Here is a 23,629-nt window from a genome sequence, read left to right on the forward strand (position 1 = left end):
TCTCCAAAGTTTTGATCTAAATACTTTGCCATCTGTTTCAAAACTCTATAAAACAATACACTTTCAAACTTACATAACTTTCTGCTTATCTAAACTAAGTATCAGATAAGTAAACCCAAAACATTAAGACTGAAAACAGTAATAACTGATTTAAAATAGGAATTCTGATGTGAATTATATGAATTACTAAAAATTTTCAGTAACTGGTACATACCCATTTTTTGGGCATGAGACAAAATAATATTTGGAGATAAGTAACATGAATTTTAATCTTTAAGTGTACAGATCATAAAGTTAATTCTCTTTTATTTGATGTGTTGAGTGAAAAAGGAAAATACTACCAGCACAAATCCAAAAATTTGTAAGTGTAAAAGTACTAATTTTAAATATTATTCTAACAACTCTTGTTTAATAACAAGGACATTTTGTGACAGAAGACAAATGAATGCCATCCATCTATTAAGAGACTGCAATGTCCTACAAAGAATGTCTCCCTTTCTGTGTATTTTAGAAAGGAAGAAAAACTAAAAATCTAGGTCATGAGGTCTGAAAGCTAACTGTTACATACACACTTCTCCTTACCATTGTTAACTTTTTTGGTCTTGGTCAGAATTAATTTAGGTAATCGCAGTTAAGACTTGGGAAGTTTTGAGATGGTCAAGAAGAAAAATAACTCTGGTCAAAGTTTAAATTTTCAATAAAATAATGTAAAAATCGTATGCAGCTATTATAAAGATAAAATGTATACAAAACTGGGTGTTACCACAACTAAATTCTAGGATTATTCATTTTAGAATCTGCCTTTTAAAACTGGGACATCAAACTAACCTATCAAACTTTTCTTAAAATCATTCTTTCCATCTAGTTGACTAATATTTATATAAAATAAAGCCCACAAAACTCACGGCTTTTTCATCTAAACAAGCAAACAAATAACTACAGAAAAATTCCTTCTGTACTATGAAAGAAGAAAGAAAATTAAGTGCAGGTTATAAAGTTAAATTTTAAAATAAATATTCCCCAATATTCATTACTTTCTATCAGTGTTTTGCAATAAAGATTTTGAAGAACGGTAGACAAGGCAATGGTTGTTTTGTGATCTATTAAGAATTATGCAAAAGTGTAAATTATTTTAAATGTTGAAAATAAGTAGAAAGCTTCAAATCTACTTTCTTTTAGAAAGAAGTTGTTTTTTTTTTTTTAAATAAATTTTAGGAAGGGCAAGAGCAGGAACAGGGAAGAAGGGCAGGGGGCAGTGGGGGAGAGAGAACCTTAAGCGGGCTTGATGCTCAGCTCGGAGCCCAATGTGGGGCTCTCTATCCCATGACCTTGGGATCACGACCTGAGCCAAACTCAAGAGTCAGACACAACCGACTGAGCCACCCAGGCACACCCCTAGAAAGGAAGGTTTTGAAATGCTTTCTTTCTTCCCTCCCCAGTTAAATGAGTTAGAACAGAGATTGGAAAACTATGGCCCACAAACCCAATTTCTTATTTTTATAAATAAAGTTTTACTGGAACCCATACCGTCATTCACTAAGGTATACGACACCCTCACATGTTTACATACAGCACAGGACTGCTTTCATTCTGCAAGAGCAGGGCTGATGGTCGCAAAAGAGACTGTGTGACGTGGAAAGCCTGAGGTAGTACTATCTGACCCTTTACAGATAAGTTTACAAACCCAAAAATTAGGTTATTTCTATTTCTACAAAAGAGACGTGCCTCCAAAACCGTGGATCCCATTAGGATACCTGTAGAGAAGGATTAGCTCAGAAAGGTAAACAGTATCAGTATTTTGCCTCTCTGGTTCATAAACATCTAAAACCTACAATTTTTGAGGTCCGGCATATGGGAAGAGGGTATCAAAGAATATGGCTTGTTTTAGAAGATGAGGGGCGCCTGGGTGGCTCAGTCGGTTAAATGTCCAACTCTCAGTTTTGGCTCAGGTCATGATCTCACGGTTTCATGAGTTCGAGCCCTGCATCAGGCTTTGTGCTGACAACTCAGAGCCTAGAGCCTGCTTCAGATTCTGTGTCTCCCTCTCTCTCTCCGTCCCTCCCCCACTTGTGCTCTGTTGATCTAAAAATAAATACTGAGAAAAAAATTTAAAAATAAAAGTATATTAATTGAAAACGGCAAGGTGCACCAAGACGTATGCCGTGTACTCCATTTTATGTAAGAAAGAAGGAACAAGAATATAGTTTTGAGTATTTGCTTATTTTGTATGCAAAAAACCAAAAAACAAAGAAACAAACAAAACATAGGTATTTAATACTCCCAGTAGAGTGGAACAAAGGTGGAGTGGAATGCAGCAGCCTGAGGCCTGTAGTACTGAACCAGACTTAACAGATACAGATTTAAACTTTGGGGCCACGAAGGCATCCAAGGTTTGAGAGGCCAAGAGCCTGAATAGAAGAGTAAGCTCTAAAACCTGCACGCTATTGGGGCACCTGGGTGGCTCAGCTGGTTAAGTGTCCTGCTCTTGGCTTCAGCTCAGGTCATGATCTCACAGTTTGTGGGTTCAAGCACCACATTGGGCTCCGTACTGGCAGTAGGTGTCCCGCTTGGCATCCTCTCCCCTCCTCCCCCCACTCAGTCTCTCTCAAAAATAAGGAAATAAATAAATAAATAAATAATCATGTTATTTCCCCTCAAGATGTTTGCCAACTCTTAAAAGATACACATATGGGGTGAAAAACAAGGAAAAGAAGCAAAAAAAAAAAACCCCAGCTGTAGTAGGCTGAAGAGTGGAGCAAAAAGATCGACACTCTCTTGCAGCCAGGAGTCAAAGGCTGGAGTTCAGGGCCCCCTAAGATAGAAGGGCCCTAGAAAATAAGCAGTCTTTCAGAAGATACTCCCGAGATGTGGCAGTGAGGGCAACAACAGGAGAAGGCCAACCTTAACAACGTCTGAAATCCCGCTCAACTCCACCAAGGCAATCTGCACACAGTGTGCCTGTCAAAAGAAAATCGAATCCTCTCTAAAAGAAAATAACTTCATCCTAAGCCTCCCTAATGTTTCATACTCACTGTTGGGCATGCAACGAAAATTACCAAGCACATGAGGAAGCTGGGACCAAAGGACCCCCACCAATGCCCGTAAAACCCCTAAAAGAAAAACAGACTACTGCAGAGGCCCAAAGATTATCCAGATATTGGAGTCCGCAAACAAAGATGTTGACATAGGTATGATAAATACTGCTTATTTAGGAGAGATGAAGCAGCCGCAAGGCACGAAAAAAGATGCCGAGCCCAGAGGAGCACTGACAATAATGCAGAAGCAGAGCTGCGGGCACCTTACAGATCCTCCGCAGGGACGGCGAAGGCCAGAGTCCCTTCTACAATTATGCAAGCTCGTTATCAATCTTTTCTTTATGATTATGAAAATACTGTCCTTTGCTATCTTCTAGAAATTTCATTCTCCCTTCAACATTTAGGTCCACAATCCACAGCCCCTCCACAGAGAAACAGATACTGAAATTCAGGAGATCTTTGACAGGGACCCAGATATACTACTAATTTTACTTTAGCAAAACCTTGAAACACCAGAATCATGCATTAAGTGCCATCCCCCCAAAAGGTAAAATATTTATGACCACCAAACCACCAGTAAAGCTACCAAAGAGCATGTGAAGCTCCTCCTGTGGCTCAGAGTAAAGGTTAAGGAAAGAAAATTTGAAACGCCTAGACTTCTAGACGTCAGGGGAGGACCCATCAGAAAAGCCAGAAATAAATGCCAGCTTGGAGGATAAGTCAGAGTTAGGGAGCCACCGTTAATCACATCCTCAACCCACAGAAGTCTGCAGCAAAAACATCTCAACAGCCCATGATCTTCCTGTCTTGGACTATCCATCTCCAGAACTTCCCTTCCAGACGCGCTCTATTCAGAAGACGGTTATGAAGAACTAGAAAAGGAAGCCAAAGAACATGGGAAAAAAGGAAAAGTACAGTTAATACAACAAACAGAGAGAGAAGACTACCAACCGAGGAAGGATCCCAGTGGTGCCTCTGCCACCACCACCACAGGAAGAGTGGGTCTACACTGTGAAATACGCAGAACACCGGCACTGCTGACTCACACCGAGCAGTCCAGTCCTGGCAGAGAATAAACTGCTGGAGCCGTAGTTTGTCCTGTTATAAACTAAATGGTTCCCTATGGTCACTTGTTTCCAAGTCATTATTCTCCTTTTCTCAACTTCAGGATGATTTATATAAGTATGCAATGTGTAACAATTAATGCCATTAACAATGAACATTAACAAATAATGTCATAAAAGATCATTTAAAATATAAGTAATCTGGAAGCCCAGGAGCTGCCCTCGTCTTTGCAACGTGTTTCCTACTGTACATGAGCATGCACTTGGCTGTACACCTATTACTCATCTCTGAGACATGTCAGTTTCAAGTTTTTCTAGATACAACTGGTAACTGAACAGTGTGGCACTGGCAATAGAGAAACAGGTAAGTGGAACAGAACAGTCCAGAAGCAGATCCATACACATACCGTCTTCTGGACTGGTGACAAAGGTGATGGCTGTAGTCCAATGGGGAAAAGGACAGTCTTTGTAACAAATGGGTCTGGGTCAACTGGAAATACTTTGGGGAAAAAATAAACCTTGACTCCTACAAAACTGGTTACGTATGTATGGAATGTGAACCTACGTGTGAAAAGTAAAGCAGTATCGGGGCGCCTGGGTGGCTCAGTCAATAAAGCGTCCGACTTCAGCTCAGGTCATGATCTCGCGTTCTGTGAGTTCGAGCCCCGTGTCGGGCTCTGTGCTGACAGCTCGGAGCCTGGACCTGCTCAGATTCTGTGTCTCCCTCTCTGCCCCTCCCCTGCTCATGCTCTGTCTCTCTCTCAAAAATAAATAAGAACATTAAAAAAATTAATTAAAAAAAAAAGTAAAGCGTGAAAAATAATACATTCACAGCTGTAAGTAAAAAAGTGATAAATGGAACTTAAAATGAAAAACCTCTCTTCATTAAAAGACACTATTAAGAGAGAAAAAAGGTAAACCATGGAGAGATTTTTCTTTTAAAAATTCATGAAAAGAACTATAGATCAATTAAAAACAATTTTTTAAGCAAAAGACATGAAAACACACTTCACAGATAGCTGTAAACATTTGCAAAAGTGCTCAAAATCAAATTATCAGCCATCAAGAAAATGTCCTGGACTCACTATGCTCACCATCATGACTAAACAAAAAACACAAAAAGCACTGACAATAACAAGTCATTAAAGTAATGAAGATACAGAGCCAATGAACTTCCATTCACCACTGGAAGGAACGAACACGGATACAATCACTTTGGGAAATGATGGCAGGATCTCTGATAAACCGTGGCAGTGATCCAGCAATCCCACTCCCAGGGGTATACACCTTCTCCAAATTAATACACAAATGCTATGTTTAAGAATGTTCATAGCAGCCTTATTTCACAACAGCCCCCAAATGGAAAAGCCTCAAATGTCTCCTACCACCAGGAGAATGGATAAATTGTGTGATATACATGCAACAGAATGTTACACAGCTGCGTCAAAGAATAAACCACACCTATAGGCATAAGATTTGAGAAAAAGAAGCCAACTACGTGAATTTATATAAAGTTCAAAAACAGGCAACACTATTCTTAAGCCTAACACCAAAAGCACAAGCAAAAAAGGAAAAATAAATAAGCCGGACTTCATCCAAATTTAAAATCATTGGGCTTAAAGAACACCTGCATCAAAATGAAGATAATCCACAGAACAGGAGAAATCATCTGCAAATCCTGTACCTGGTAGGTCATAAGATATCTGTACTGAGATATATAAACAACTCTAACACCTCAACAACAAAAAGACAACGCAGTTGAAAAATGGGAAATTTGAAAATACATTTTTCCAAAAAAGATATATAAATGGCCAATAAACCTATACAAAGATGCTCAACTTCATTAGCCATTCAGAAAATGCAAATCAAAACCACAGGAGCACTTCAAGTGCACAAGGATGACCGCAATCCAAAAGACTGACATCAGCAAGTGTTGGTGAGGCTATGGATCATACAAACCACACGCTGCCAGCGGGAACGCGACAGGTATAGTCGTTTTAGACACCAGTTCGGCAGTTCATCAAAAAGTTCAACGTGAACTTACACATGACCCATTAATCTACTCCCAACTTTACACTCAAATGAAAACATACGAATACACAATAACCAGTAAACAGATGTTCACAGCAACATATTCACAACAGCCAAATGGTGGAAACAACCCAAATGTTCACCAACTAATGAGTAAGTAAAACGGAGGATACCCATACGATGATTGTCATTCAGCTGTAAAAAAGAATGAATGCCTGATACAAGCTACAATATGGATGAACCTCAAAAACATTATGCTCCATGAGAGACCGTTACTGAAGACCACATTCTGCACTTTTCCATTCACATGAAATGACCAGAACCCACAAGTCTACAGAGCAAAAAAGGAGATGAGCACTGGGGGAGGGAAGGCTGGGGAAAGAAATCTGATGGACTGCTAATGGGTATGGGGTCTCTTTGGGGTGACCATTCTAGAATTGTGGGGTCAGCTGCACAGCTCTGAATACACTAAAAACCATTAAACTATATACTTTAAGTCATTAATTTTGTGGCATTCTACATCATATCTCAACAAAGCTGCTAAAAATTTAAAAGACTAGGGGTGCCCGGGGGGCTCAAGTGGTTAAGAGTCCAACTCCAGATTTCAGCGCAGGTCACAATCTCACAGTCATGAGACTGAGCCCGGCATCAGGCTCCATGCCCAGCATGGAGACACTTAAGATTCTCTCCCCCACTCTACCTTTGCCCCCCCCCCCCCCCGCCCCCACCGCCGTTGGTGTGCACACCCACATGCGGGCTCTCTCAAAAAAGTAAGATTAAACTCTAATGAAGATACACATCAGAGTCACATTTGGGGTGAAAAAAAGACTGGGAAGGGACATAAGGGAGGTTCCCTGAGTGGAGGTAATGTTCTGTACCTTGCTCTGGGTAGCCACAGGAATAAATTCACTTAGTAAAAATTCATTAAGCTTTGTATCTAAGAGACATGCACATTACTACATGTACACTACACTTAGATGAAAAAAAAAAAAAACTTGCCAAAAAAGTCTCAGAAAATTAAATTAGGGATTATTTCCTTCCATTCTAGAAATTAGAAACCTAAGGAAATTGAGAAGTTAAAATGACTTTCTGAAGGTCACATTCTAAGTCAATGACAGAATTAAAGCTTGACTCCTATTTGTATACAATGTATACATAAAACAAACGCCCCCCTCCCAACTGCTTTTATCCCACTATCATGCTCACCTCCTCCCGAACACTTAAAAAATAAAATGATCTTTATTATGTTAATTTTATTATCTTCTTTCCTCAAAAAATGTAAGCTCCAGGACAGCAGAAACCTTATCTGTTCAGTACTCTATCCCCAGCACCTACAATAGTGCCTAGTACACACTAAATGCTTAATATTCAGAATGAATGAAATCACTCTACTTTTTTTTTTTATGGTTTATCTTTTCAAGGTGGGATTTCACTTTGATATTTGCTGAAGCAGTAACTGAATGCAAATATGGCTCTATTATATCTCAAATACAGTCTGCAATATCTTCAGAGATGGTTTAAAAACCAGTAACGAGGTGCACCTCGGTGGCTCAGTCGGTTAAGCATCCGACTCTTGGTTTCAAGCTCAGGTCATAATCTCACGGTTTTCTGAGTTCATGCCCCATGTTGGGCTCTGTGCTAACAGTTCAGAGCCTGCTTGGGATTCCCTCTCTCTCCCCCACTCACACTGTCTCTGTCTCTCTCAAAATAAGTAAGTAAACTTAAATAAAAAAAGATAAATAATTTAACAGTGATGAATTGTGGAAATGTAAATGGTAGAATGGTTCTGTACAATGATTCATAACACATTTCAAATAATGACTGTAATAAAAATTTTTTTAATAAAATGGTAATAATGAAGTATAGAAAAAGTTTCTTCTCAAACAAAAAAATTTTAGGTTTATCTACTAAATACTATTACTTAGATACGGCCAGAGTTACTGCATTTGAGTGAGAATTTACCATAAATTACAAGACAATCATGAAGATTTTAGGACAGCCTGGAAAAGCTTTATTATTAGGAAAAAACCAAAACCAAGAAACAATTAGATGTCCTTTGCCCTAAGATGACTGATTGGAAATTGTCTTGATTGGGACACTCTACCTTCTTTCTTAGGTTCTATCTTCCTTATTATATTCTTTAGTGCTTCTTGACTTGAGTAGTTCTCTGTGTGTAAATCATTAGTATTTTTATTACACATCCTAAATAAACGAAATTGAAAGACTGAGTAAGTAGCTATTCTCTCAGAAAAAGATATCTGTAAATTCAAAACTGGTATCGTTCAATCTTTCCTTTAGAGTCATGCCAGTATGATAAATTTCTTTCAACTTTTCCTTGAACAACACACATTCCATCTGACAGCATTCTTCCTCTCCAAGCACTGCTTACAGTCGTCCACAACATCAGGCACATATGGCCTCCCTTTATCTGTATTTCTATGCATCTTATTTCTGCCAACCACAAAGACTTGGAGCCACGCAGGCTGATTCTCTGTATTCCTAGAAGGCAGCCCGAAAGCACTTCCTAAGTGTCCACTTTATTCAACAAAAAAGGCACCTGGAGTGGTACAAACAGTATGAAGTTGGAAGTGAGAAAACAGGTCCTACTCTTGCATTGTGGCCTGCAAACAAGTATATTTAATACCTCTGATCTTTGAACTGAGGCATTTTCTAGCTCTTAGAAGTGAGGTTTCTAATGAGTGAGAATAAGGCTACTAGAGTTTTTCCATTTCTTCTCTTACAATTATTATTTCCAATCCTCTTGGGATCAGAATGATGAACCAGTTTGTGGGTTTACAGCCATCTCTGGGACTTTGTCCCGTAGTTACCCATTTGCAAATTCTCCTCCCCACTGCTCCAGAGTATCTCCCCACCATGGTAGCCTGATGTAAGGAATGAGAATAACCTTAAATAGGTTATTATTTAATAAACTTTAATGTTTTTATTTTATTTAGAAAAAATAGAACTAAAAGCTGGTTCTACCGTTCTCAGGAAAGCAGTTATTAATTCCAGTTCATAGTATATATTTCCAATGTTTACAACCCTCACTAAATACTAATGCTTGAGAAGAAAAACATCTTATTTTGCTCAACACCCTTTTTCTTCTGTTCTTCCTGCTATTTGTTGTTTGAAAGTAGTATATCCTAGGGGCACCTGGGTGAGAGTCTGACTTTGGTTCAGGTCATGATCTCACAGTTCATGGGTTCGAGCCCCGCATCGGGCTCTGCGCTGACAGCTCGGAACCTGGAGCCTGCTTCAGATTCTGTCTCCCTCTCTCTCTCTCTCTGCCCCTTCACCACTCATACTCTGTGTCTTTTTCTCTCACTTTCAAAAATAAGTACACATTAAAAAAAATTGTTTTTTAAGTAGTATATCCTAGACTTATTTAATATAAACCACTCTCTAAATCCAATTTTCCTTACTATACACTGTAGCATTCTGGTTACATTCTGTATAGGAAGTAGTTCTTCCCAATGTGTTACCAAAAACAAACACTTCTATGTGTTGTGTACTTTTTTAATATGCTAAAATGAACTTTAGAGATGGAGTCCCAAAGGAGTTTATAATAGAATAGCTTAAAACACTTTAAATTACTTAGCTGCCTTAAAGTACTGAAATATCCATAAAGCAACGAATAAAATGGCTTTTGTTGAAATGCTAGCAAGTAGTGAAAATGTGTGTTTACAGAACCTTGAACAGTAAGGGGGAAAAGTTAATATATGCACTCATTTACAACATTTAATAAGGGTACACATGAAAACAGCTCCGTGTTTAAATAAATAAAAAAGAAAGAACACACGGACACAGGAACGTTCTATGCGCCTCAGTTAAATGTGTTTAGGATGTGATTCCAGTATGTATTAATCTGACAACTAAGTGGACTTATTCTACAAGACAAATAAGATTTAACAGAGTAAGGGGGCACCTGGGTGGCTCAGTCGGTTAAGTGTCCGACTTTGGCTCAGGTCACGATCTCGCGGTCCGTGAGTTCGAGCCCCGCGTCGGGCTCTGGGCTGATGGCTCAGAGCCTGGAGCCTGTTTCCAATTCTGTGTCTCCCTCTCTCTCTGCCCCTCCCCCGTTCATGCTCTGTCTCTCTCTCTCCCAAAAATAAATAAACGTTAAAAAAAAAAAAAATTTTTTTAAAAAGATTTAACAGAGTAAGGAAATATTACATCTGACAAAAGAGGAACAATTGTGAATCCAACATTGAACAGAAGCTCCTACCTTTCTGGGCTTTCAGCGTCTGTTCTTCTATTTGCCGTAGACGCTCCATTAGCTCCTCCTTCTCACGTTCTATCCTCTCCTTCTCCTTTTCTGCTATCTCCCTTTTCTTCTTCTCATTCTCTAATTGTGCCCTTAAGAGGAATTAGAATTGCTTTGTTACATACTAATACGTAGAAATTTTGACGTGAAACTCAAGTACTGTGAGTAAACTAAGAAAAATCTAAGTGTAAGTATTTAAAATTTTGTTTTAATGTTTATTTATTTTTGAGAGAAACAGAGACAGAGCTTGAGTGGGGGAGAGGCAGAGAGAATGGGAGACACAGACTCCGAAGCAGGCTCCAAGCTCTGAGCTGTCAGCACAGGGCCTGATGCAGGGCTTGAACTCATGGACTGCGAGATCATGACCTGAGCCCAACTCAGACACCCAATGGAATTACCCACCCAGGCACCCCTAAGTATAAGTATTTTAAGAGTCTTCATTACATTCAGCTGATCTCAAAAAACCACCCAGTTGAAAATACAAGACTGCCCTGTGATATGCACATGCACGGGATTACAAGGCATTCTTTTTTTGTGAGGTCACAGGAAATGTCATCCAGGACTGCTTAAAAAGGTATTAACAACTTAGCCATTGTGGAAATATTTTCAAGGTAAAAATTTACAGAAGTGCTAGGAAAGTAAAACTGTCAGATATATCCCTGTATACAAAGCATATTTTTCATGTGGACTTGAATGGGGGGTGGGGGGAAGCTAGGAGAATTATCACTTACATACTTGGTGAATTCTGACAACACATTACAGGTCAGCACAAAAGGAGTTAACTGCACACTTTTGTTGAGAGAAATAAGAAGGCTTAAAAGGAGTACACAAGGTTATTTTACTTAAACTGTTTAAAGTAAAATAACCTGGGAAGGCAAGAATGTTCCATCATTAACATGAATTAACACATTTTTAATTCCTAAGGTAGCACCAACTTAAGCTGATATAAATGGCCAGTTTTATCTCCTGCATCTGCCAGGGGCCTAATGAGACTGTTTCTTCTAAATATAGCCAAATTCACTCATCAAACATCTACCAAGAACTTACCAGGGGTCAGACTCTATGTTGAGGGCCAGAAATATACTATTTCATAAATTTAATCAATATTCAATATTCCCATTACTTTAATGGGAATAATTTTCTTTTTTTAGTTAAAAAAAAATCAATTATTTGGGCACCTGGGTGACTCACTTGGTTGGGCGTCTGACTTGATTTCAGTTTAGGTCATGATCTCAGGTTTGTGGGATAGCCCGGATAGCATCCAGGCTCAATATGGACCCTGCTTAGGATTCTCTCCCTCCCTCCCTGTCTCTCCCTCTCTCTATCTGCCCCCTTCCCTGCTAGCACTCACCCTCTCTCTAAAATTAAAAAAAAAAAAAAAAAAAAATCAATGATGATTTCATGTCTGATCCTTATCTGAGTACATCTAAATTTCCCCCCAAAACCCATCACTGCCATCTGGTGTCAATTCTGAATTTCAGGCACAAAATCTCAATTTCCAGTCTGTGATAAAGTCATTAGCAAAGTTTTATCATTGAAGCTTTTTTCCCTTACTCTATAAACCTAAACTTAAAAATTCCTGCAGCTCCTAGATATTTAACTGCCCCTGCCACAGAAAGAGGCTCCAGCTTTGGAGCAAACGGGCAGAGTTATAACAAGTCAACAAGAAGTAAGACAGACAGCTAATGGTGACCTAGTACATCAGGCCAAAACCTGAAGTTTAAGGGCACCCCCCTCTAACTAACTCTAAGCCTATTTCTAACTTTCAAGCCTTAGTAAAGGTGCATTTTCTCATGAAGCCTCCTGTGGTTAAGTAAAGCCACAAATGTAAGTTTTTATTCGGAGGTTAGGTTTGGAAACCCTAATTTGACCAAGTCGTTCTAGTTTAAGAGCATATATAACATATTAATAAACTCTCAATTCTCCACTAACATGCAGAAAATAAAGTATTTTAGAATACCTTACCTTTTAAAGAATATCAGATGAACCCAATTACAGGTTTAAAGGGTAAAAGCTAACTTATATTCAGCTCTCATCCAGACTATGCATTAATAATATTAAGCATTATTATACTTCTTATTAAGCACCAGGGACTTGGCTAAATGTCTGTATGCCACTGTCTTTCTTTCTCACAAAAATCTCTGCAACCTTGAAGCTGGGTCACAGTGACACAAGCAGCCGGCCATTACACAGAATACCACACGGCTAAGCTACAACTGGTATGTAGGTATCTGATTCTAAACTGTGTCCATTTAAATATATATATACATTTATTTATTTGGGGAGGGGAGGGGAGAGGAGAGAGAGAGAGAGAGAGAGAGAGAGCGAGAGCGAGCGAGCGAGCTAGCAGGTAGGGGCAGAGAGACAGGGAGACGTAGATTCCCAAGCAGGCTCCACACCGTGAGATCATGACCTGAGCCAAAATCAAAAGTCAGACGCTCAACCGACTGAGCCACCCACCCAGATGCCCCTAAACTGTCTCCATTTTTTATCTGGTAACGATTTTAGCCATACAAAAAAATGTTCAGGAATTACAGAGGGACTTATCATTCAACCTGGATGTAAAGAACTTAGAGCACAGACTGCAGAGCCCAACAACCCACGGTACAGAACATTGCCTTCACTGCCAAAAATCCAGTTATGGGAGTTCAGGTGACAGAACACGGCCACGCACAACGGCACTTCCGGGAGAGAGGCTGCCTTGCCGCCCCCTCCCCACTCCGGCAGCACAGGCAGCGCTTGCGAAGCGACCCCTCCCCCCTCTACTGCTGGCTACTCCGCCAGAGGGCTTGACCACAACTGCTTCCACACATACGGCTGTCATTTTTCTCTCTCTGATCTGGAAAGCGGGGACTAGATGAAGGCTCGGCACGCCGTTTCTGAACGACCTGCCAGATCCCTGTGTGCTAGACTAACGTAAAACCTCCTCTGAGCAACTCGAATGAATTAAACGGTGACTAAATTCCTACACGGTACGAGGTAGTAAATGTTTGCCAGTGAAAGGTTGTAAAATTTATCTGAGACAGAAACCACGGCATGGTTACTGCGTGAGAAAGGAAACTTCAAGTCTTCCACTTCCATCTGGGCTTCAGAGTAACTCAAATACGCTACGATCACCAAATGGCACTTATTAATCACACTACATACACTAGAAGCCATCCAGCACTCCTCTATGGGAGAGAAATAAAGGACAAATAGGCAAACATATTTAAGAATGGAAATCATGTATCAACATTACAGGGAAGCAGAACAGAGGGCATTTTATGGAGTGATATGTATGAGGTGTGATTTTTTTTTTTTAATTCATGACAGGAGATCTTAGACATGGGCCTGGAAGGGAAGGGATGGGAAGTGAGAAAGAGAGGGTACGGGTAAGGGTGAGAAAGCATAGAGGGAGGGAAGGAAGGAAGGAAGGGAGGGAGGGAGGGAGGGAGGGAGGGAGGAGGGAAGGGAGGGAGGGAGGGAGGGAGGAAAGGAAGAAGGAAAAAAATTAGTCTTTGTGAGGGAAATGGAGAGGCTATGATGGCTATGAATATATAGAAAGTAAAGCCCCAATAAGAACCACTTTAAAAAGCATGTAAGCCTAAAACCACAATGTGATCCTAAGCTACATGAGAGTAGTGAAAAGGGACAGAGCACAGTCAATCCAAGTTAGTATCTTTAATGATGGGGTGAGGAATTACTGGAAAGTTTCATGCCTACATAAAAAAATGTCTGGCAACACAGTAGTCTTCTCTAAGGCAGACAACCTGAGGAGAGCTATCTAAATTACAGAGAACATTTAAGAAAAAAACAAAACAAAAACATTAAACACAAACACTAAAAATGGGAAGTAGTAAAATTTTATCTAGCAGAGGACCTATTTAATTCTTATATTCAAATCGTGTTATTTCCAAGATGTTTGAAATATGTAAGTTTATATATGTTTAGAGCTCCTCAGTTTTGTTTTGTTTAGGACCCACTCATTTCTTAAACGACTGTATTATTCTATACCACAAAGATTTCCTCAATGAAAGTTAACTTTAAAGCCCAAGTCAATCTAGGATGAGATTTGGGAATAACGCTGCGGACTCTGGTAATCTGGTTCCAGCGTCCACAGGCTTTCATTCAGTATCTGTCCCCTTCAGGAACTCTCTAGGATATTTAACAGTATCTTTTTCAAAAGTCTGTGTAACCATGGTTGATAACATCAGTGTCACTGGCGGGGGTCCTGGTGTTGCTCTGTATAATGACTTTTCACTTCAGTTCAACAGTGTCACTGATATGGCTTTAAAGCAAAATATTCAGCAATTCTTATCCTGAAAAATTTGGAAATACAAGTCAGAAGGGAAACAAACTTGAAAAATTCCAAACTACTATGGTACCCAAACCAGTGAGTCAGGGAAAAGCAAGTATGTTCAAAAAAAAAAAAAAAAAAGTACATCTGTGAAATCCTGGGAAGCTACCCTCTCAGAAACATGTCAAAGATTTGTCACTCGCAGAGTACACACACTCATTTCAGAAGAGGATAAGGAGAGCACTCATTCAATTTTAATACAATGAAAACAATGCAAAAATGTAAACTCAGAGAATGCTCAAAAAACTGAGCATTCGTAAATTTTAGCTCACCTACTCAATTACGCATCACAGACCTAAATTCCATACCTTTCCAACTGTTTCTGGTGTTTCTCCTCCCTTGCCTGAGCCTTCATCTGCTGCACTTCAATAGTATCGGGCTTCCTTCTCCGCATGTACAGTTCATGGTTCCCCATACATAAAGCCAAAATCCGCTTATTGATTCTCAGACGAGGGGCATAAAAAACAAAATCCTAAACATAAAGTTTCTGAATTAAAATCTTCCTGAAGATAGTGTCTCTCACAATAACATGCACTAAATTTTAATATGTGGTATGAATCCTAATGTCGTATTACACACAGTTCAGAAATCATAAAACTTCCTACCTCCAAGTGACTATGCCACATTTGCACTGGACTAGGAAGGCTAGCAGCGAACAAGTGTTTTAACTGCTTCTTAGGAATGAGGATTGTTAACAAACATCACCCACCTTATAGCTGAATCTCAGTTAACATAAAACTCTAATATTTGTCATAAAAAAGATTAAAACTTTGTATATTTACTAGCATTCATTATTTTCTCACTGGGAAGGTCAAACTATGGAAAGAGCAAGTCAGGAGCAATAAATGAACGATGCCACTCTTCAAATGATTATCACAGCAAAGTGGCAGAAATTAAAAAAGAGTTAATACAGAACATAAAGAATTTTACTTACAGGTGCCTTTTTGTCGATTGGCTTTATAACGAATTTTTTGTCATTAAATGAAATATTTCTGATTTCACTCCAGGGAAAACCAATTTTAGGTGTTAACCTTAAAAAATGAAAGCATTCCTTTACTTAAAAGCAAGAAACAAAAGGCAAAATTCATTAACATTTTGAGGCCAATTTAGCTGAATGACCAGTCTTAAGAGTGCCAGACTTTCAAATGCATTACCTTACTTATACTACTGACATTATCTTCTAAGGGGAAACTTGATCAGTTAAGTCACATAAAACAAAGAATAACTATCAACGGATTTCATAAATGCTTCATGAGCCTTGAAAGCATCACACTTGCTTTCTTAAAATTACCTAGAAAACACTAGCGACCCAGAGTGCAGAACTGAGCTTCCTGGGGTTCTGTATTAGCTCTATTTAGATTCAAGCTACTACAACTATTAAAAATGTTTAAGGAGAGGGAAAAAAGAAGTCTTCATAACTTTTCATGTCATTTACAGACCTGTTACTAAATATGAAAATTTTTTATTTCCTTCCTCTCTTTACTTTAAAAATGAGTATTTGTGAATAACATTAAAAACACAATTTTCAGTATCTTTAATTTTTTTTTAAGTTTATTTTAAGGGTGGGGGAGAGAAAGAAAGCATGCACAAGTGGGGGGGGGGCAGAGACAGAGGGAGACAGAGAGAATTCCAAGCAGGCTCCACACTGAGCATGGAGCCCAATGTAAGGTTCGAACTCACAAGCTGTGAGGTGATGACCTGAGGCAAAACCAAGACTTGGACACTTAACTGAATGAGCCACACAGACGCCCCTAAATTTTTTTAATGTTTATTTTTGAGAGAGAGAGAGAGAGAGAGAGAGAGAGACAGACAGAGGATGCATGGGGGAGGGGCAGAGAGAGGGAGACACGGAATCTCAAGCAGCCTCCAGGCTCTGTGCTGCCAGCTCAGAGCCCGACAAGGGGCTCGAACCCAAAAACCATGGGATCATGACCTGAGCCGAAGTTGGACACTTAACTGACTGAGCCACCAGGCACCCCTAATTTTCAGTATCTTTAAAATGATTAATTTTATGGTATGTGAATTCTATCTCCAAAGAAAAAAGGTTAAGACATTCACATACACCAATGTTTGGATCAATGACAGGGCTGGAATTCCAACTTTAAAACTATGCAGCACTTACCTCCATTTTACCACACCACACACATACTGGAATAACAACTTTTCTTCTGCTTTTCATATATTTTACTGTTTCAGACTACCCATCAAATTTGTCACTGTTATCCAATAACAAGTGAGCAAAATGATTATGACATCCATGCTGGCCAAAAGACATCTTTTTAATCAGTCTTCTGAGAACAGAGTATGAATTTCTACCTATTGATAGTTCTTTTAATTCTTAAGGAGATTAAGAACTGAAGCACAGCAAATAATTTTTTCTGCATAAAACTTTATCAATATCCACGACTTATACTGCCCTCTAATGGTCATTCAAATGTCAAAGTTACCTGCTTAAAAAGGGGGATGCTGGAACACAGTTGTTTTTTTTTTTATTTTTTTTTTTAACGTTTTATTTTTGAGACAGAGACAGACAGACCGTGAGCAGGGGAGGGGCAGAGAGAGAGTGAGACATAGAATACAAAGCAGGCTCCAGGCTCTGACCTGTTAGCACAGAGCCTGACGAGGGCCTCGAACCCACAAACCGCGAGATCATGACCTGAGCTGAAGTCAGACGCTTAACTGACTGAGCCACCCAGGCGCCCCCACAGTTGCTTTTTTAATGTTTATTATTTATTTTGAGAGAGAGAGAAAGTGCACGCACGCGCACAAGCGTGGAGTTGGGGGGGGGGAGAGAGGGAGAGGGGGAGAGAGGGAGAGAGGGAGAGAGGGAGAGAGGGAGAGAGGGAGAGAGGGAGAGAGGGGGAGAGAGGGAGAGAGGGAGAGAGGGGGAGAGAGGGAGAGAGGGAGAGAGGGGGAGGGAGAGAGAGAGGGAGAGAGAGAGAGAGGGAGGGAGAGAGAGAGAGAGAGGGAGGGAGAGAGAGAGAGAGAGAGAGGGAGGGAGAGAGAGAGAGAGGGAGGGAGAGAGAGAGAGAGGGAGGGAGAGAGAGAGGGAGGGAGAGGGAGAGAGAGAGAGAGGGAGGGAGGGAGAGAGAGAGGGAGGGAGAGAGAGAGAGAGGGAGGGAGAGAGAGAGAGAGGGAGGGAGAGAGAGAGAGAGGGAGGGAGAGAGAGAGAGAGGGAGGGAGGGAGAGAGAGAGAGAGGGAGGGAGAGAGAGGGAGAGGGAGAGAGAGAGAGAGAGAGAGAGAGAGAGAGAGAGAGAGAGAGAGAGGGAGGGAGAGAGAGAGAGAGAGAGAGAGAATCCGAAGCAGGCTCCAGGCTCTGAGCTATCAGCACAGAGCAAGATGCAGGGCTTGAACCCACTAACAGCAAGATTACAACCTGAGCTGAAGTCAGATGCTTAAGTGACTGAGCCACCCAGGCGCCACAAGGAACACAGTATTTTTTAGGTAAGGCTGTACTATGTTTACACATTATTTTGAAAAATTCTAAAGCAATTTCCTCATGTAATTCTCACAACAATCCTGTGAGGTGAGCCTGGCAGTTACATGAATTTCAGAGAGTTAATAACCTGACCAGGGTCACAAAGGCAATTAGTAGCAGAACTGTTAAACGAACCTAACCAAGCTTTTAAAGTTGTCCACTATTTTGACTTTTAAAAATATTTTGGAAATACAATAGATTTTAGTTATTTAAAAAAAAGTGATGGGGCGCCTGAGTGGCTCAGTCAGTTGAGCGACTGACTTCGGCTCAGGTCATGAACTCACAGTTTTTGAGTTTGAGCCCCGCGTCAGGCTCTGTGCTGACAGCTCAGAGCCTGGAGCCTGTTTCTGATTTTGTGTCTCCCTCTCTCTCTGCCCCTCCCCAACTCATGCTCTGTCTCTCTGTGTCTCAAAAATAAACAAACATTAAAAAAATAAAAAAAATTTAAAAAAGTGAACCAGTATAGATAAGACCAAAATCCCTTTTGTCCACAATCTCAAATCTTAGTCCTTCCCATCCTGAGCTAACCCCCTCTCTTTCATATTCCCCATTTTTATCTGTAAGTGTATTTAAAATTTTTTTTTGACGTTTATTTATTTTTGAGACATAGACAGAACATGAACGGGGGAGGGTCAGAGAGAGAGGGAGACACAGAATCTGAAACAGGCTCCAGGCTCCAAGCTGTCAGCACAGAGCTCGATGCGGGGCTCGAACTCACAGACTGTGAGATCATGACCTGAGCCGAAGTCGGTTGCCCAACCGACTGAGCCACCCAGGCGCCCCTATCTGTAAACATATTTATAACGGGTAGTCTAATAGAAACTAATTCAATGATTTTTAAAAGAAAGAAAAGGGAAAAAAGATTTGGGCCACAAAATTGGGTCTGTAAATCCATTTTGCTTTTCAAAACTTTCAAAATATTCTATTCTGAATGATATAGCCTTTTAACTTGCTTGGTAATATAAGTAAAAACTATATTATCAGAGTAAAATTAGTAAAATGCTCTCTTTTAGACTTATTGTTAGAAATGTTTATTTTATCAGATATTTGTAATAATGAAACTAAAATTCTAGACAGAATAAAGAGAAATGCCTTAGAGGAAGACATTACTGGCACAGACTTAAATGTTTATGTGGTACAGCAAATAAATTAAAGAAAATATAAAGCAATTGTAGCTATCATTCCTAAAAGTATTTTAAGAGTCTGATGTATTTTATACCAATATAAAAATTACTACCTGGTCAATTTCAAAAAAAAAAAAATAATAATAATAACAACACTATCTACTATGCTTACTTGATATAGTGATATTCTACTTTATTGATGTTCAAAAAATTCAAAACAATTCCTATAAATGTCTAAAAAAAGGTGTTACAAAATACAATAAATCATGTATCTATTAATTTCATTCTCATTGCTCTTGATTTCTTATATATGTTAATTTCAATTTCAACCTATATGCCAAGCATAATATTTAAGGAATTATTCTTCACCTATACAGGGAACAAATTTAATTAATTTACTGGACAGAACTCATAAGAGAGCAAAAGAAGTGAATCACTCCATCTGATAAATACATTGAGAAGCAGAACTCTGAAGCTATAAGATGTTGCAAAGATGGAGACATGATATCCAAAAGTCTATGGGGCCCTAACTAATCATTTAAGAAAAAAAAAAAAAAAAAAGGCAGTAAGAGTAATCAAGCCAAAAAAGAACTTTTACAGACACAGCATAAAATTAAAGCCATACAGATCATTAATGACTAGTTTACCATGCAACTAATTTACTCACTTGTCATCATGCTCATAAATATTCAGACCCAGAGCATCAACGCCTAGCCACAATTCGGTTCCCTTTTTATTTTTTATTTCAAAATAGTTGACTCCATACATTTCTAGATCTTGTGCAATCTTGAGGTATTCCATCATAGAATCTTCCCTGTTAAAATAAAGTTTATTGTAATACATTTAAATAAAGGTAATACCAAAAAAATTACAAAAATACTTTGGATTACAAAGTAGTGCTTTATATTTATTCATATAAGTTGAATGATCTTTGGGGGATAATCTGATATATTAATACATGCTATGAAATAAAAATACTTTGAGGAAAAACACTAAGAAAATAGCCACCCAAATACCTCAGCATTCCTCTGTGTTCTTCATGCCAGTTCTGTATTCTTTCTTCCCACTGTTCTTTTGTCAGCTTGTGTTGTTCCAAAACACTGTAAGGGGAAAAAAATCTATGAGAATGCCTCTATGATTCAAAATCAACATTCATTTAAAAGTCTAGACTTAGGGCACCTGGGTATCTCAGTCGGTTAAATGTCTGACTTTGGCTCAAGTCATATCGCAGTTTGTGGGTTTGAGCCCACATCAGGCTCTGTGCTAACAGCTCTGAGCCTGGAGCCTGCTTCAGATTCTGTGTCTCCCTCGCTCTGTGCCCCTCCCCTACTCATGCTTGCTCTCTCCATCTCTCAAAAATGAATAAACATTAAAAAAAAAAAAAAAGTTAAAAAAAATGTATAGACTCATTCAGTACCTTAACTGTGATGGTGGCTGTCATAAAGACCTATATACATGATCAAATTGCACAGAACACACACACACAAATGCCTGACTGCAGGTAAAACTGATGAAATCTGGATCAGGTTGGCGAACTGTATCAATATCTTGGTTGATATCATACCCAATATGCAAGACGTTACCAAAACGTTGGGAGAAGGATACAAAGAATCTCTCTAGTTTTTACAACTGCTTGTGAATCTGGAATTATCTCAAGATAAAAAGTTTCTAGAATCCTGAAGTTATTTTAAATAATACATTTTTAACATTTATTTATTTTTGAGACAGAGAGAGACAGAGCATGAACGGGGGAGGGGCAGAGAGAGAGGGAGACACAGAATTGGAAGCAGGCTCCAGGCTCTGAGCCATCAGCCCAGAGCCTGACGCGGGGCTCGAACTCACGGACTGTGAGATCGTGACCTGAGCTGAAGTCGGATGCCCAACCGACTGAGCCACCCAGGCACCCCTAAATAATACATTTTTAAAAAACAGTTACACAGATACTTTATGGGAATTGAAATGTTTCCAATGAATACACTATTGGACAAAAGAAAAAAAGGAAAATGACTTTCTCATTACTAACAGAAAAGTAAGAGAACAGAGTGAAAATCAGAATTCTCCAGCCTTAATTTCTTCCTTTACTCTATGTATTTACTTTCCTTGGTGCTAAATTTAATTGTTATTTTATTTAGATAATACTTTATATAAAATTATACAAGTGAAAAGTTATACTTTTTACCACCCCACACTCTCCAAATAACTTTATTAGTTTCTTTTTAATCCTCCCAGTGTTCCTTATGTTAATATAAGCAAACCTATTTTCTACTACTAATATCTTAACACCAAACCAGCAAATTCTACATGCATATATCTGCTCTACACACTACAGATTATTTATTTCTATTCTCTTTGGGTCAGATAATGATAATTATACATCTTTCTTTATTGGTGAATCCTCAGATCCTACTTTATTAACAGCAAAAGCTGTGGTGTTAAAATATTATCGTTCAACTGCATAAAAAATTTATGTGAATCCTAGGAATGTCTTGGCAGTATAAAGGAATCTCAGAATGTCGTCATCTTTTGCACAAGTTACTCACTACTTAGAATGGATTCCTTAATGAGGTCTCAAACAAACCATTATGTTCTTACAATGCAGTGCTCCTTTCTCTGTGTATCCTCTTTTAAGCCCTTGGCTTTTTGGGAGAGAAGTTTTGTCTTCTCCCTTAGAGCAATTAAGTTTCTACATTTTTCTTGTCTTTATACTCTCTCTTGCTGCCTTGCCTCCACTGCTCACCAAGAGGAATGTAATCAGCCTTGAGGGCATAATCAGTGCAGCCAAGTGCTGGGATCATGATATTAAATAAATCTGAAGGTATGGGTTAACTTGGATGCCAGTAAGATTTATGTTCTAGTTTTTTATACCCTGCATTTCAAATAGCATTTGTTTGCATTTTGCATAATACACTTGTACTATTAATCTGTAGGAGTCTGCAGGTATTCAAAAATTCCCGCCCTCTCTTTCTTCTGTCCAGAAAAAGGAGTCTTTCTTCCTGACTAATCTGTCTGACTTGGCTTTAAATCTGTCTATCTGGGCTTTTAAGGGACTTCTCTCTTCACTTTCCCAGGATCTATACTTCATCATTTATGACGGGACATATTTATTGTCCCCCGCATGTGCGCACGGGCACACACTCACACATAGATACTTAGATGGCAAAGGACCACCACATCCATATTGCTCACCACTATATGCCCGGTACCAGCACTGAAGAGGTACTCAAAACTTTGTAGAGAGAATAAAGGAATTACAGTAAATCAGCTCTTTCCCATCTTTTAAAGAACGTGTCTATAAACTCATGCTTTCCTAGTTTTTTATTTTCTTTTTCACAGCCGAACTTCTAAGAACTACCCATATTCACTACCTTTCGCTTGCATACCTCGCATCTACTGCCTCTAGTCCACCACAATCGGGCTGCAATCACCAACACCATACGGAAGCTGCTTCTACTAAGGTCACTACCAATCTCCTTATTGCTAAGCCGACAGACACATTAGTTCTCCCTCATACTTGACCTGTTAGTACTATCTGACACTGCTAACCAGTCCTTCCTTATACCTTGGCTTCCATGATTAACATTCCTCTGCTATTATTCTGGACTCTGGCATTTTTTCTCAATTATGCCTTACAGGAGCCTCTTCCCCTATACTTAAAAATTAACTTCCAACAATATCTGTCTTAGGCCTTTTGTTCATTCTAGATGCACTGTCAAGTTCATCTCTTTCATTCCATGGGATAATTATCTATTTGCTGATTATTCCCAAAACTGTATCAGACTTTGTTCTGATTCACACCTACAAACGAATACTATCTCCCTTGGTTATACTGGTTACGTTTCAAACTCAGTAGATTCAGAACTGAAATCTTCCTCCCCAAAAACATATTCCTTCTCCCCATATCTTGGCAAAACTGTATTACCCACTACCTAGATGCCCAAGTCAGAAAAGTGGCACATAAAAATTTATGTATATCTAGTTCTTTTCAAAGGAGAGAGATACTATCTGGTGGAGCTGATCATCCACATCACGAGAGAGCTAAACTGTACTGTGGGAGAACAGACTGCTTATCCAGGTTTTTCTATACAAGCACTAAAAGCATCCATCAAAGGCATCAAATTGTGTTTGATTTATGACTACCAAATAACCTGATTACTAATTCCCCTCCTCGGGTACTTAGTGAGAAAAAGTGTACTATACCATACATAAAATAAGTTCATCACTATGAAAGTATTTTCTCCATTTTAAATACAAAAATTAGTATTCTGATTTTATTTTTTTAAAGGAAACTTACTGTAT

General features: G+C 39.1%; 1 protein-coding gene across 3 annotated transcripts in view; it reads right to left on the reverse strand.

The window, feature by feature from the left end:
• Positions 1 to 23,629, reverse strand: part of RDX (radixin) — a 95,014-nt gene that overhangs the window by 37,883 nt on the left and 33,502 nt on the right. For all 3 annotated transcript variants that reach the window (XM_042957703.1, XM_042957701.1, XM_042957702.1), the window contains exons 6-10: positions 20,350 to 20,433; positions 20,001 to 20,147; positions 15,665 to 15,761; positions 15,039 to 15,202; positions 10,356 to 10,486 (exon numbers count right to left, since the gene is read on the reverse strand). In XM_042957703.1, the coding sequence (XP_042813637.1) occupies positions 10,356 to 10,486; positions 15,039 to 15,202; positions 15,665 to 15,761; positions 20,001 to 20,147; positions 20,350 to 20,433 (623 nt within the window). The remainder of the gene's footprint in view (positions 1 to 10,355; positions 10,487 to 15,038; positions 15,203 to 15,664; positions 15,762 to 20,000; positions 20,148 to 20,349; positions 20,434 to 23,629) is intronic.

This window comes from Panthera tigris, chromosome D1 (assembly GCF_018350195.1).
Source record: "Panthera tigris isolate Pti1 chromosome D1, P.tigris_Pti1_mat1.1, whole genome shotgun sequence".
NCBI lineage: Eukaryota > Metazoa > Chordata > Mammalia > Carnivora > Felidae > Panthera > Panthera tigris.